The following is a 15,034-nucleotide window of genomic DNA, read 5'->3' as shown; positions in this document are numbered from 1 at the left end:
TATAAATAAGAAAGGAAAGGAGGACCATTAAACAGAAAAAACATAAAATAATAAAATCAAAGTTCAATCTAAATAAAATATAATAAAAGGTAAAAATTGCAATCACAATAACTAAATACAGCAAAAAATCTAGACAATATACCAAGTGGCTGACGTTCAGTTAATAAACAACACTAAACAGACTCCAAATCTTGAATGACCAGAGCATCAAGACTCTTGTGAAACCTTTATGTGACTGTATGTGCAGGACTATATTTTGAATGTTTGTGTTTTTGGTCAAGATTTAGAAAATGACCAGTGATCGTATCCAGAACTGTTAGAAGCATAAATTTCCACTGCAGCTGACGCTCTTTATTATCCAACCCAGATGAAACAAATCAAAACTCCAAACATGTCAGAAGATATAACGGCCTGGGTGTAATATTTTCTTGCTGAATCTAAACTAAAAACATTGCATCTGGCGTCAAAAATCATTCAAGCAAATGACACTGTTTCCAGTGCTCCAGCACTACTGTGAAGTACTTTGAAGTCAGGTTGACCTGAAAAGCCTTGTCTTTGTTACTTCCAGCACAGACAACTGTAATTACTTATTAGAATGTCCCCATAGGTGCCTGAAAAGCCTCCAGCTGATTCAAAATACTGCAGAGAGTATACTGATGGGGACTGGGAAGAGAGTCATGTTTCTCTTATTAGCATTTCTTCTCTGGTTTCTTGTTAAAGCCAAACCAAGATTTCAAAAGCTTTGCCTTACATGCAAAAACCTCAAAACCAACCTTCATAACGTATACCTTAATTACAAAATGAATTAAATAGAGGGCTTTGCTGTCAGGCTGCAGACGGTTTTTCAAAAGTAGAATGGGAGGTAAAGCCTTTAGCGGTCAGAGTGCTCTCCTGGAAAATCAGCTCTCCGGTGGGTTTTGTTTTAAAGGCGTACTGCCTTGACCTTTAAAATGAAGCTTCAAACTGTCCATTTTCATGAAAGCTGTAATTAGGGCTGAAGCCATTGTGTAACTGTGGATGGAGGCTGAGAGTTGATGGAGGGAACTCCTGTTTTTCCTCTCTGCCCTCCCTTTACCTTTCTACAAGTGCTTCTAGGCCCAGTATTTACTCTTTTTACTTATTATTACTTTATAAAAAACAACAACACTTGTATATAATATAATATAATAATGATGCAGTCCAGTTCCTTGTGATCCATTCCAGTAGCTCTTGGAGCTAGAACGCAGTGCATTGTGGGACGTAGGCTGATGGCGAAGTCAAGATGGCTGCGAAGCTCAGGCAGAGGAGAGAGCCTGTAGTAGGAAGGCCGTGAATGAAGTTTTCTATAGAAAATCCTTCGTCGGTGCCCGATCGGACTTAAAGCAGTGTGCTGTTTACGTTGGAGACAAGCCGCGCAGGACCTACAACACCCACAAACAGCAACAGGATAACAAACTCCTGGCATAAAGTCTCGTATGAATTCCGACGAGAAGGAGGACTGTGAGTGTGCGCCACCACAGGCCGAGACAAGCTCCGCCGGAGGAGCCGATAGGTGGGGATGCTCAGAGGAAAGGCTCGGGATGCTAGGAAGATCAGTCAGAGCGGGGGCTAGTTAGCTGTTGTTGGAGGCTGTGTGGACGTCAGTGCTCCTTTGTTTCAGGCAACATATTGGGGCAAAGTTTATAGCAGGCACTGGTTAAATGAAAACGAAAGAAACCTGCCCGCGGGTTACTTTGAAGACATTACTTCTGTGTGAGTAATAAAGTAGGCTAACTAGCATTTGCTGTGTTAGCTTGCTAAAGTGAGCGACAGATTGTCCCAGTGGCAACATTTTTGGGCTTTACCAGCCCGTCCAAACTGGACGATAGGATTTAGGTTAATGCTACATTTTACAAAAGAGATAAAATGAATTATATACATAGATCATTACATTTAATGCGACCCCAGTCACTCTAAGTGGAAGCCAGTGCTTCGCTTTAAAAAGAGCGAATGTGGGTTTGCTGGTTAGACTGTTGTCCTCTTCTAGACAGCTAGACCAATTTCCTGAGCAGGACTCTCACTTTGTTACCCCACAACAGAGCCAGCAGTACTCTGAAATGTCAGTGTAGTCATCATGACCTGTGCCGTGGTTCTTATCCTTGTTTGTTGTTCATTTAGAGAACACGAGGAGCCTGAAATAGAAAACCCAGAAGCAAGCCGAATGTAAGTCAAACTCATTACCTTTCATGTGTTGAGGAGTTCATTCAGGAGCTTGGTTCCTGTTGTTAGGGTCTGTCCTCACTTCTTTATTTCTTGTCTTCATCTTGTGCCTTGACTAAATGTTGTCAGGTGTATTGTTAGTGTGATATACACCCAGTTCATCTCAGTAGCTGTCACACTGTTTGCTCATGATGTGAACGTTTGAAGGAGGACCGTTGGCTTACATAAAACATAATTAAAGTACTTCAGGTTAAAGTGCTTTAATTATGCATGGAATTTATGGAGCTTTGAGTTTACATTATCAGTTGTATCTGTACCTGTGAATAAATAATGCTGCTATTCTATTAGTATTTTGCTTCAGTGTTTACCATGCCAGTACGACTGCAGCTGGAATGCTGCTGTCTTCTGGACAGTAGTGTAATTAGCAGTATCAGAAGGTTTTTGTCAACGACAAAGTTTGAATTTATTCTAAATGCTAATAATAAATCTGTCGTGACACTTGACCTGTAAGTGGCTGGAAATGCAACACGTCCAAATGCTCCATAAGCCAGAGCTCAGCATTCAGCCTGAGTGAGACCAAGCTCAGCTCTTGTGTTGTCTGTTGACAGAAACTCTTAGTGATTCTCAAGTGGGAAAAGCATTGCAGTCAATCTCGCGTCTCCCATTATTTCACATTGCACTCAGTGCTTTATGAGGATCACAGTGGATTCACGCAGTGCTTTTACCGCCTTGTGTTTTACCTCTGATCACAGGAAGCGAGCAGCTGCCAAGCATCTAATAGAGCGCTATTACCACCAGTTAACGGAGGGCTGTGGGAATGAGTCTTGCTCCAACTCGTGGTGTGCCTCATCAGTTGGCTTCAGCCGCATGGATAACAACGAGGCAGCGGTCAAAGCCCTGGAGCTCTACAAAGTCAATGCCAAGCTATGCGACCCACACCCTTCAAAGAAAGGCACTGCTTCCACCTACCAGGAGAGCAGCGCTCACAGCAACTCTGCGTGCAGCAACAAGAAGATGAACCATAAAGACATCCACTCAGTGCGAGACAATTTTAAAGGTGAGCAGATTGCGCTGTTTCACTCGTGCAGTTTGTGCTTTTATGTTTTTCTCTGGTAACAACATTTGTGTCTGTGTGTAGATGTAAATTACCTGACAGAGGAGAAGGTGTATGAGATCCTGGACACCTGTGGTGAAAAGGAGGATTACTCCCCTCTCATCCGAGTGATAGGCCGAGTTTTCTCCAGTGCTGAGGGACTGGTGCAGAGCTTTCGGAGGTCCAAACTGCACACCAAGGAGGAGCTCAAGTCTCTCCAAGGTAAGGACGAGGACAAGGATGAAGATGAAAAGGAGGCAGCTGCGAGTTCAACTACAGCTATGGAGGAGGATTCCCCCACCTCCTCCTCCTCATCATCGAGGCTCGGCGAGTGCTCGTCGGGAGAAAACGACGTCCAAAAGCTGGCTCCCGATGAGGTTTCAGTCGATATCGAAGCTGTGCGAAGGGTCTACGAGCGCCTCCTGTCCAATGATAAAATCGAAGCCGCCTTCTTGAATGCGCTGGTCTACCTCTCGCCTAATGTGGAGTGTGACCTGACGTACCATAACGTGTATTCACGAGACCCAAACTACCTGAACCTTTTCGTAATAGTGATGGAAAACAGCAACCTCCACAGCCCCGAGTACCTTGAGATCGCTCTCCCACAGTTCTGTAAGGCCATGAGCAAACTCCCGCTGGCAGCTCAGGCCAAGCTGGCACGTTTGTGGTCGCATTACAGCGCTGAGCAGATCCGGCGCATGGTGGAGACCTTCCAGCAGCTCATTACCTACAAGGTGATCAGTAACGAGTTCAACAGCCGCAACCTGGTCAACGACGACGATGCTGTGGTGGCGGCCACCAAGTGCTTGAAGATCGTCTATTATGCAAATGTGCTGGGTGGCGACCTTGACATGGAGCACAACGAGGAAGAAGACGAGGAGCCCATTCCAGAGTCCAGTGACCTCACCCTGCAGGAGCTCCTGGGTGAAGAGCGCAGAAACAAAAAGGGCCCTCGAGTAGACCCGCTGGAGACAGAGTTGGGAATCCGTACAAGCGATTGCCGGCGGCCGCTCATTCCCTTTGAGGAGTTTGTCAACGAACCTCTGAACGAGGTGTTAGAGATGGACAAGGACTATACTTTCTTTAAAGTTGAAACTGAAAACAAATTCTCCTTCATGACCTGTCCGTTCATCCTGAACGCTGTCACCAAGAACCTGGGTCTGTACTACGACAACCGCATTCGCATGTACAGCGAGCGGCGGATCACTGTGCTCTACAGCTTGGTGCAGGGTCAGCAGCTCAACCCTTACCTGAGGCTCAAAGTGCGCAGAGACCACATCATTGACGATGCTCTGGTCAGGGTATGTGCATTCAAATTGACTTCAGTATCCCTTTGATTAGTTGGGTTTTGGATGGTTTCAGTTCAATTTTATTTATATAGCACCAAATCACAACTACAGTCGCCTCAAGGCGCTAATGTTTGTTAACGTTTCTTCTGTGTGTGTATGCAGCTGGAAATGATAGCAATGGAAAATCCTGCAGACTTGAAGAAGCAGCTGTATGTGGAGTTTGAAGGAGAGCAAGGTGTTGATGAAGGAGGTGTTTCCAAAGAATTCTTTCAGCTGGTGGTGGAGGAGATCTTCAACCCAGATATTGGTAAGAAAGCATCGCGAGCAGTTTAGTTTCAGATGGCTTTAAACAAGTGTCACACATACACGTTGAACTGCTGATGCTGGCTTAATAATTCACCTTTAACATGTACCCGAGTGTGAAGCTGCAGCAGTACATGTCTGCTGTTTGGACTTTAGTTTCATCACAGTTCAGTCCAACTGCTGTCATGGTCCAGCTGTACTACTGCTTGATCCTGCGGTGCTTCTGTGGGCGATACAGTGCCAACACAGCAGAGTGGCACTAACATAGCATGCAGGGCTGGATTTGAGAGCGTTCACTGTCTGCCCATTAAATCAGAATCCATTCAGATCCTTGATCGCAGTGATCTCGTCTTTCTTAGAATTGTTTCCGGTCAGCCCCCCTTTCAGGATTTCATAATAGATATCGCTGCTGCACTGCTAACTGAATCTGGATCTCTGACTGGCTTTTCAAAGCCTTTTAACTAGTTTTAGGAAACTGGAAAGTAAAGTTTGTGGGGTTTTTGTGTCCTGCTCTCTTCCACCTAAAGTGTGTCAGCTGTCATGTTATTGAACTGTCACTGGTCAAAGTTGTCAAACTATAAGGGGCCTCTGAAAGACGTCCTTCCAGAGCTGAGAGGGTTCTTATGTTCCCAGTGAGGTCTAATGGAAACAAGCTGAGTAGTTTTTAGCTAACTTGACAACAGACAAACACAATGATAGAGAGCAGGGAAAACTGATGTGTGTTGCTTTTTCCATGTGCACATGGAGCGTCTCTCCCGTGGCTGCTTCATATCCCAGGATTCACAGGGCATGTGCTCTGTTTTTCTTGCTGCAGGCATGTTCACGTATGATGAGCACACCAAACTGTTCTGGTTCAACCCGTCGTCGTTTGAAAATGAGGGCCAGTACACACTGATTGGCATCGTTCTCGGTTTGGCCATCTATAACAACTGTATCCTGGATGTCCACTTTCCCATGGTGGTCTACAGGAAGTTAATGGGCAAGAAAGGAACTTTCAGGGACTTGGCTGATGCCAACCCGGTAAGCATCACCTAAGCAGCTGTTTGTGCTGTGTTTTTGTTTTTTTTTCTTTCTAATTTATTTAGTTTGGGAGGAAAAGCAGCCATGTTTGTCATATGATGTATGCTAATGCTGATGTTGTGCTAATTATAACGTGTTGATTGTCCTGAACCGTTGGACAGGTTTTATACCAGAGTCTGAAGGAGCTCCTGGAGTATGAGGGCAGCGTGGAGGAGGACATGATGATCACGTTCCAGATTTCTCATACGGACCTGTTTGGGAATGCACTTATGTACGATTTAAGGGAAAATGGGGACAAGATTCCTGTCACCAATGAAAACAGAAAGGTGAGCTGAAGAGAAATCGTGGAGTCGTTTGTCCTCCTACGATACACACACGCGCTAATTCAGGCAAAGTGTGCTTTTCCACTTAGCTTTACGCATCGACCACAGGATGGTGGTAAAATTGGTCATTCAGCTTATCTGACCCAAACCTTTCTGCTGATTGTGATTTATTAAGAGGGCGGAGCTTTAAGGTTGCATGATCCTGTGGTAGCACCTGGACAGGTCATGAAACTGTTACCATGGGAAATTATTGAGCTGGTTAGTGCACAGTCCCAAAGTTAGGAGCAGTCTCCCAAAGTCTGGAATTTCCCCTGGGATCAATAAAGTATCTATCTATGTAAGCCTATAAAAAGATGGCAGTGACATTTTTTCAGCCTTCTAAACCTGAAGTTTGGCCACATTTTCAATATTAAAGAGAACCCAAGGAAAGCTGCTTTGCAGCCACCACTCGAGGGTAAGTTGACTTTTAGCTCACTGTCACAAACCGTCATGGCTTCTCTTTGGCAGAAAGCTTAATGCCTCTTTTTCACTGGTTCCCACTCAGCTAGACTCGATCTGAATGTCTTCCATTCGAATTGAGTAGCTCCTCAGCGTGCATGGGGGAGTTACAGCAACACGGCTAAAAGTACCGTTGTATGCGACACAAACACAACACAACAATGGAGGTTGCCGAGGTGATGGGGACTCAGGGTGCACGGTGTTCTTCATTGAAGGACATGGCATTATAAAATATTGACTGTGCACTATCCAGCTCTCATTGTTTACAATACTGTACTTCTTGTTGTTTCCAGCTGCTGGTGGTTTGTTTTTGATAAATGGAAATGTTAAAAGTAACACAAAGATAAGGAAGGGATAACATGGTCTTCAAGGCTGGCTGCCCCTGAGAGTGAGGATGTTTGTTAAATGTTCTCATTGATGTGTGTTCATATAGGAGTTTGTTGCACAGTATTCAGAGTACATTCTGAACAAAAGCGTGGAGAAGCAGTTCAAGGCGTTCAGGAGAGGCTTCCACATGGTCACCAACGAGTCACCGCTCAAGTACCTGTTCAGACCAGAGGAAATCGAGCTCCTGATTTGTGGAAGCAGGGTGAGAGTTTTTTTAATGGATGTTTGTATATGCTAGTGATGTCATTCAGTCATTCATTCATGTTTTGTCTCCTACTGTAGAACCTGGACTTCCTAGCACTTGAAGAAACAACAGAATACGATGGAGGTTATAACAGAGATTCTCGGATAATCAAGTAAGAATCTGACCTGAAAACCAAGCTCAGCGCGCTCTGTGTCTGTCTCTTTAATTTTTATAACCCAGTTCAAACTCCGCACTATTCAAAAGCATTTTTATATCATCATAAAGTCAAGGCCCACAATCAAAAGCAGTGGAGACCAGTTCTCACCATGTGGCCCTCCAGCAGACGGTTACTCAGTCCTTCACAGTAGGGCTGGGTATCGTCACTGATTTCTAGAATCGATTCGATTTGAATCGGGGAAATTTAGCCTCAGACAGTCAGAAATATTATAATTCTTATCATTTATCAGTACATGTCCATATTTTTATATCTATAAAAAGAAAGCTGACACTTGCGAGACTTTATCAAAGGTGTGAGCATCACAGCAGATGCCTTTGTGTCAAAGTAACAGAGGATAAAACACAGAGAAACATGAAGGAGATTTTCCTGGTCTGGGATTTATACAAATATTCTGCAGTAGATCAAAAACGAAAGAAAACCATTAATCAACATCTGAACATTACCTGATGCTGCTGAAGTGAAGCAGAGCAAAGTTACAGAGGTTTGATTAGAGACACAGCATTTTGCAATTTTGCATAATTTTAAAAAGTTTAAATTTGTTCAGTATTGAACAGCAGAAATGAGGCTTTCTTTTCAGAAGTAAGTCAAAGAAAAAAAACAGCGGCCGACAGCGCTGTAAACAACGGTAGACTTGTGCATAACAAGCAAGTGAATAATGCAGAAAACAGATTTTTAGACGGGAAACTGTTCTTGAAGTACAGAGAGAGAGAGAGAGAGAGAGAGAGAGCTCTGCATGAAGTGTGATTTTTATCGTGGTGGAAACAAAACAGCAAAAGTCAGAGTGAATTCATGACGATGTTCATGTGAAGCGTAGTTTGGATCGTCTTTTGCTGCTGGTTCAGTCAATATTGGTTGGAGAGAGATAAAACCTGCAGCTTCAGAATCAGCGCAAAAAGGGCGTAAACACAAAGCGCGGACCCGCCGAAACATCAGAAACATCAGAATCAGCGAGCTGTCGGCTTTCAGCCCCGACCGTGACCGTGCCATCGGGTGAGAAAGGCGACATCTCACGGATTCTGATGCGTCGGCGGGTCGGCGCTTTGTGTTTATGTCTTTGTGCAGAATCCGTGTACCTGCTCTCATTTACTGTTTTAGCTGTTTGATGGTTGCAGAAATGTTGTGAGGTTTAACCTGAGATTCTGGCGTTTCGGCCAAAATAAATTTATATTTAAAAATCGATTCAGGATTTTAATGAATTGATATCACGTTATCCAAGCTAGAATCGATTTTAATCGATAAATCGATAATCAAAACCCAGCCCTACTTCACAGGACTGCAGTGTGGGAATATTAGCCAAAGCTCCCCACACTGGGTGTGTGGATTTAAACCTTCAAAACCAACTCTGCTTGGAATGATTCTTCCAGTAGTGACGTGTGAGGGCGCTTGTTTCCTCGCCGATCCGATACCAAAAGTTCAGGCCGGCAACACTGACACTTTGTACAACAAATGGGATTGTGTAGTTTTAAGGCTGCTGTGAATTCCTCTCATTCAAACATCAACACAGAAAGCTGAGCCTAAATGTAAGTCACTTTCCTAAATTCAGCAGCAGTGCTGCAGGTTGCCACCAGCTCCACACCTGCAGCACCAAAGGACGCCGGGGGCAGCGTTTGTCTCGCCCTAGCAACACCCGTCCCGCTCCTCCTTCAGTTCGCCTCATCATAAACTCATCACCATATTGTGTTATAATTGACTTTTGTTTGTGTTTGACAAGGTTTGTGGCCTCGCCACATGTGTCACAAACCGCTGAAATAGCTCCACACATGACTCTGCTTACGAACATCAACTGAGTGCGCGAACACACGTGAGGCATGATGCATTTTTACAGCCATAATTTGCATGTCACTGTGACAGGCGGAAGAAGAAGTAGTTCCTACCAGTCATTTAGATGATTCTAATGATAAAGTCCACTGTGTTCCTGTTATTGATGGACTACAGATGTTGATATTTTAATCTGAGAACCAATTCTAGAACATAAATATCTGCTGTTGGAAGAATCAATATTTCAGTATTGATCCGCACACTGCTGGATTTTGGGAAAAGCAGGTTAGCTTCAATAAAGTGTTAGATGGGTTCACTGAGGCTGTGTATCTGTGGCTGACTGTGGAGGAGCTCCCAGGAGAGCCCCAACAAACACCTGGAGCAGGTGAGAGGGCAGAAGCGTGAGCTGATGTGATCACAACATGTTTCCTGCTTTCCTCAAACACAAGTTCTTCTCCATCACGCTGCTCGTCTCTCTGTTCCTGCACAGAGTGCAGCTACACAGCCTCTCGGCTTTTAACAGACCATAACTAGCAATTCCCAGCATGCAACTGGGCAAGTGGGAGTGTGTTAATTGACAGTTATTATTGTGAAGTTTATGAAGGAGGAGTAAACAGTATGCTATGTTGGCCCATTATCAGCTCCAGTCAGTGCTGTAACTGATGCGGGTCTGTCAGCGCTGCACAGCTCGACCCAGTCGGTGCAGGTGCATTTCCACTGCATGCATTCTTGCACCTTAGACTGAGAACAGACCAGAATAGCCCTTTATTGTCACTGTACATGTACAACGATATTGTGAGTGCTCCACACCAACTGTGCAGTAATAAAAAGTATAAATAGAAGACTGCAGGAATAAATAACAAACATGAGAAATGTGTCCAAACAAAGAGGAGTGCAGTGGACGTGGTGTGAGTGCAGTCCGTGTGTGACGGGCCTGAAACTCACTTGGCCTCAGCGTCTGACATCAGAACTGCTTCCTCCTCAGTGTGCAGCTGCAGCCTTGTCACTAGGCACACCTGAGAAAACATGAGATTTTATTTTGGAAGACAAAAAAATATGCAAAGACTGAAACAGTTTTACTTGACCTCACTCACCGTTAACTTGTATGTTTAAACGGAGCACATACTGTATGTCTGTGCATCTACTGGCTATGTTTTGAAATTGAATTCATATATATTTGATGAGGGTGTTTTCTGGGGTTTACCTCGTGTTTGTATCGTAGGGAGTTTTGGGAGACGTTGCACTCATTTGGCGAGGAGCAGAAACGCCTCTTCTTACAGTTCACCACCGGCACCGACAGAGCACCTGTGGGTGGGCTGGGCAAGCTGAAGATGATTATCGCCAAGAATGGCCCCGACACAGACAGGTGAGCCGCAGTCGTTCCGTTTCCTGTCCCTCTTCTGTTGCGGTGTACGGGCTGCGTGCGCTCTGCTTCCTGCTAGTGACTGAAGCTTGAAAGTCTTTAGTTTATGCACAGCTGACTGTGAGCTGTGTCCTTGTTTCAGCAGCAGGCTTTTAGCAAACATTAAGGAGTCCAGTGCACAGTGTTTTGAAAATGTACATGCTTATCAGTAAGTAGACATGAAAGAACATGGCTTATTATGAGTGGTAGAGGTGTCTTTAAATTCAGCTTATTTATCCAACAATATCCTTTTTCTTCATCACATGTTGTAAAAACGATAAGGAAACTGTGATCAGTCATCACACCAGTGCAGGTATCTCTAGAAACTGGCATGACTGTTATGAAGCGGTGAAGTGTGAACACACTGGAAGGATAAACCAGTTAAAGCCAGTCTGTTTTTGTTGGACATAAAGGAGACAGATTGTGACAGAAGCAGACATCACAGCCCTTTGTGAACCTGTCGGCCTGCATACTTCAGTCCTTGATTACTCGACTTCATGTATTTTGAGCTCTGCATACACTCGGTGTTGCTGTGTGATGATTTGCTTTGTTCCTGACGTGTTGTCTGTGTGATGTGTGGTTTCTCGGCAGGTTACCGACTTCTCACACTTGCTTTAACGTGCTGCTGCTGCCTGAGTACAACAGCAAGGAAAAGCTGAGGGAGAGACTGCTGAAAGCCATCACCTATGCCAAAGGGTTTGGCATGCTCTGAACCCCTTCTCCTAACAGACTCCTTCTCAGAAAGCCCATAAAACCCTGCCCTGCCCTTCCTGTACCAGACACAATCTCAAAGGTGACCAGACAGGCCAGAGTATGTTTCGAGGAAAAGCAAGTGAATAATGAAAGTGGATACGTGGTTCTAATAAATCTCTCTAATAGATCCGCTGCTGTGCCTGCATCATCACACATCAGTCAGTGTAAACGTAGAGACCTCCTCGAGTACCCGCTCCCACATCCACACATGTGAATGTGCTTTCTGTGTACAGAAAGGATCATTTTCCTCGTTATTTATTTGAAGGTTCACATTTTTCATGCCTGCCTGTTGTGATAAATGTAAACAAAATAATGCAAATACGGGACGATGCGTTTCCAACTCGATAAACTTGGCAAAACGACGACAAAGTACCCCTGAACTCTTGTCCACAGCTCCCACAGAGATTTAGTTTAGAGTAGTGTTTGCTACTACATCGTATTCCCCACTGACCATTCCACTCTAGCGTAGTCATTGCTTATTGTTTCCACCCAGTCTGTTTTGAGGTGAGCGCGTGGAAAGAGATTTGGTCCAGGATGGCACATCAGATAGCTTGTTCTCCTTCTCAGTTTCGGGCCTTCTTCCTTTGGGGGACATGCAGAGATGTGTAAGTGCACTTAGACATTTTCAGAATGTTTGTTCTTTGGTCACAGGTTGCCATTATTGTTCGTTTTATTTCCTTGTCTTCCTGTGTTGAGGATTCTAAATAAAATCAGTATTTATATATCGGTGCATACCGTAACCACGCTGTGGAGGATGTACACATGTAGACCAGTCACTGAGAGTCTTCTCAGATACTCTCCTTGTGCCAACCTGTGCAGCGGACAGGTAGAAGCCCAGTACGTACTCGGTGTCGTCTGCTTTGGGTTCAGTCTTGTAGAAACGGCTCACACTGCATAGCCCCCCCCCCCCCCCCGTACGTCTGCAGACCTGATAAAGCTTTGTCTGTTGCTGTGGTTACACCTGGAATCTAACGAGACCATCCTAGTTCACGATGACGTGAGTCTGAGTAACAGACGAGCGTTGCGCAAAGTTTCCTTTGCCGTTCGACCCAAAGTGCGAAACAAAAAGAGTGTAAAGCTGGACTTTGATCTGGTCATCTCCCACTGATGAAACATCTCCCTAATATACCGTCAGGTGACGTGTAAATGTCTTCTTGTTTGCATTCAGGAGCCATGAGGCGAGCTCTCCTCTCAGTTTGTGTCTTTGAGTTGAGGGTGAAAGAGGCCGTGCTCGCTGTTCGCCTGCTGCCGCTTTGTTTTGTAAGCTTGGCCTGACTTGCTGTGGACCTTCATACCTCTCTGTTTACAGCACAGATAACACAGGTGTGTCTGCTGTGACTGTGTAGACACATCGCTGTGACCTGATCAGTGAAACAGGTGTAACCACTGTTGAAAAAGTGCTTTGTCTCTAATAAGGACTGTGAAATCATAGATTCAAAATAGGACGCGTCTGCCTGTTCTGAATGCTTTTCCTCCTCATCGGTGAATAGGCTGTATAATGTTCTTGGACACAGAATCGTCTCGCTGCTTCAAAGTTCGGTTGTCTTTTTAAACATCCCGCTGTTGTTTTGTAGTCTGCAATATCCATCCTCTGACACAGTCAGCAGACTTCATCGGGTCAGGCAGCACGAGGCGTCACACAGAGGCAGGGTTACAGCAACGCTTTGCCCAAATCATTGACATCACTCACTTGGAAGTGAAAACGCCACTTTGGCAACAGTTCATGTAACCATGGTAATAAGGGTACCATGTAAAATAGCTGCTCCATCAGCAGACAGTTGTTTTAAATGCTTGATGGTCACCGAGTTGCATTTGTAGACAATACTGGATGCAAAGGAATACAAGCCTGTGGCTGTTCGAAGAGACTGAAATACGCTCCCCCAAATCTATATCCATATCTATAGGAACATGGAGAAAGTGTGAAGGATTTGCTAAACCTGCAGACTACCTGGATGTCTTACTTACAAATGAGTGGTTGTGATCATTTGGACAAACTGGACATAAAACATGCATGTGAAGCTTACTGTCATTAAAAGCTTTTGTGTGACCTCACAGCTCCTATACGCAGCAGGCTCAGGTGTCCACATGCGTACTTCTTTATGAGGTACTGGGTGGTATTGTTCTGTGTACAGAGACCGTTTCTGGCGTGTAATGTGACCTCACTCCTCCAGTCGTTGTGGTTAAAGGTCTGAGAACAGATGATGGCATAGAAGAGGTCACAGACCATGGACCCGGAGTGTGTGGAGTGCATCACGTCTATTGCCAGAATCCATCTTTGAACAGAGAGCTCTTAACGTCATATAACCCTGCCTTGTGTCTTCTCTCTGGTCATGTGACTACCTGGAGTCTGGTAAAGCTGTTCAGAGCAAACGTGTACGTTTGTGGCGGTTGGCTGGAAGTCGGGGGTCTGTGGTTTGTCCCTCAGATGCTGAAGTCGTTGCTGCATGGCTGATGTACCTTAAAGAGGAGCGCGTGGAGCACCACGATGCCCACAACATACCACTGAGAGCGCAGTGCTCAGAGCACTGCCATCCACCGACCTGAGCCATTCTTTATCTTCTCTCTTCTTTTTCTCCTCCCTCATCCAGCTACTCCTCGCTAAAATGATGCTGAATACTTTCACTAGTTTAGCCTTCGTCTGAGTCACAGTACTAGGAGTGCCTAAAAATGTGGACAGCACTGGACTGTGCTGGGAAGTCACTACAGTGCACAGTATGCGTGTATTGTTCTACGTACTGCAGTAATGCTCGCTCATGTGGAAGGCTAAGCAGTACAGCCAGGTGTAGTTTCAGCTGTGTAACCTTACCTGTACCTCCATGTTTTAATGCTGAAGATGCTGCTTGCCTGCACACGTGAGCCGACTGAAGGTTAAGGGGTGGACCTGTCTGGGAACAGGAGGCAGTTTTCCTCAATTGGTTCAATCAACAGTTAAATTCTCCCACATAGAAACAGGTGAAAGGCTCAAAGTATTCATTGTTGTGAAACATGCTAAATAAAGACGACTGCTTTTTTCCAACAAGCCTGATTTGACTCCACAGGTTTCTTGGTGTCCCGATTTAAGAGCAGGCCCAAACATCATGCCGCAAAGATGCAATAAGGCAAAGTGTGTGGGATAAAATCTTTTTTACTTTTGATGAGCAGGACATGGTTCCTGTTAGGTAGATTCTTATAGTTTCCTGTGGCACTCAATACAACATGCCTCGTTCGCCTGCTCACATGGATCGGAGACTCGGGGTAAGGATCTTGTCCAAGGATATTTGTACCTCCTGAGCTGCTCTCTGGGTGACATTGAAGGGCGGACATTCTTAAATTTGGGTGGGTCAATGAAATGGTCATTTTGGTTGGTTTAGATGTTTTGAAAACTCTAATAATGGGTTATACACAGAAATGTGCTTGTTGCATCCTTTTGAAAGCTTATTCGCGCTATGTGCTGGACTGTGTTTGGAAACAAGAAGCAGGCAGACAGCAATAACATTTTTGTAATTATTACAAATAAATGCCAGCTGTAGTCGTTTATATAGACTGGCATCTATTTAAAAGACTGCATGTGTAAGTATGACTTTATTCCTCACTCCAAAAAGTTCAGAGAAGAAGCAGGATCACATGAA

The 15,034-nt window shown here is 44.7% G+C and overlaps 1 protein-coding gene across 2 annotated transcripts; it reads left to right on the top strand.

The window, feature by feature from the left end:
- The first annotated feature begins 1,242 nt into the window (after positions 1-1,242).
- On the top strand, positions 1,243-14,445 carry LOC134620761 (ubiquitin-protein ligase E3A). Of its 2 annotated transcripts, none has more exons than XM_063467047.1 (11): positions 1,243-1,531; positions 2,137-2,181; positions 2,931-3,235; positions 3,317-4,572; positions 4,723-4,867; positions 5,678-5,883; positions 6,045-6,209; positions 7,138-7,293; positions 7,374-7,447; positions 10,494-10,637; positions 11,265-14,445. In XM_063467047.1, exons 1-11 carry the CDS (start codon positions 1,455-1,457, stop codon positions 11,383-11,385), a joined length of 2,694 nt encoding a protein of 897 aa, XP_063323117.1. In that variant the 5' UTR covers positions 1,243-1,454; the 3' UTR covers positions 11,386-14,445. The 2 variants fall into 2 exon arrangements, with proteins under 2 accessions (XP_063323117.1, XP_063323118.1); XM_063467048.2 differs by having other exon boundaries at positions 1,452-1,479.
- The last annotated feature ends 589 nt before the right edge of the window (positions 14,446-15,034 follow it).

The sequence above is a fragment of the Pelmatolapia mariae genome, linkage group LG23 (genome assembly GCF_036321145.2).
Source record: "Pelmatolapia mariae isolate MD_Pm_ZW linkage group LG23, Pm_UMD_F_2, whole genome shotgun sequence".
Taxonomy (NCBI): Eukaryota; Metazoa; Chordata; class Actinopteri; order Cichliformes; family Cichlidae; genus Pelmatolapia; species Pelmatolapia mariae.
Note: the sequence above shows the minus strand (reverse complement) of the source record. Positions and strands in the feature narration are given on the sequence as shown.

Excerpts from the sequence above, each read along its gene's own strand:
- LOC134620761 (XM_063467047.1), top strand. The coding sequence starts at position 1,455 with ATGAATTCCGACGAGAAGGAGGACTGTGAGTGTGCGCCACCACAGGCC. Across the intron at positions 2,182-2,930 it reads AACCCAGAAGCAAGCCGAAT|GAAGCGAGCAGCTGCCAAGC; the intron begins GTAAGTCAAACT and ends CTCTGATCACAG. Across the intron at positions 7,448-10,493 it reads AGAGATTCTCGGATAATCAA|GGAGTTTTGGGAGACGTTGC; the intron begins GTAAGAATCTGA and ends TTTGTATCGTAG.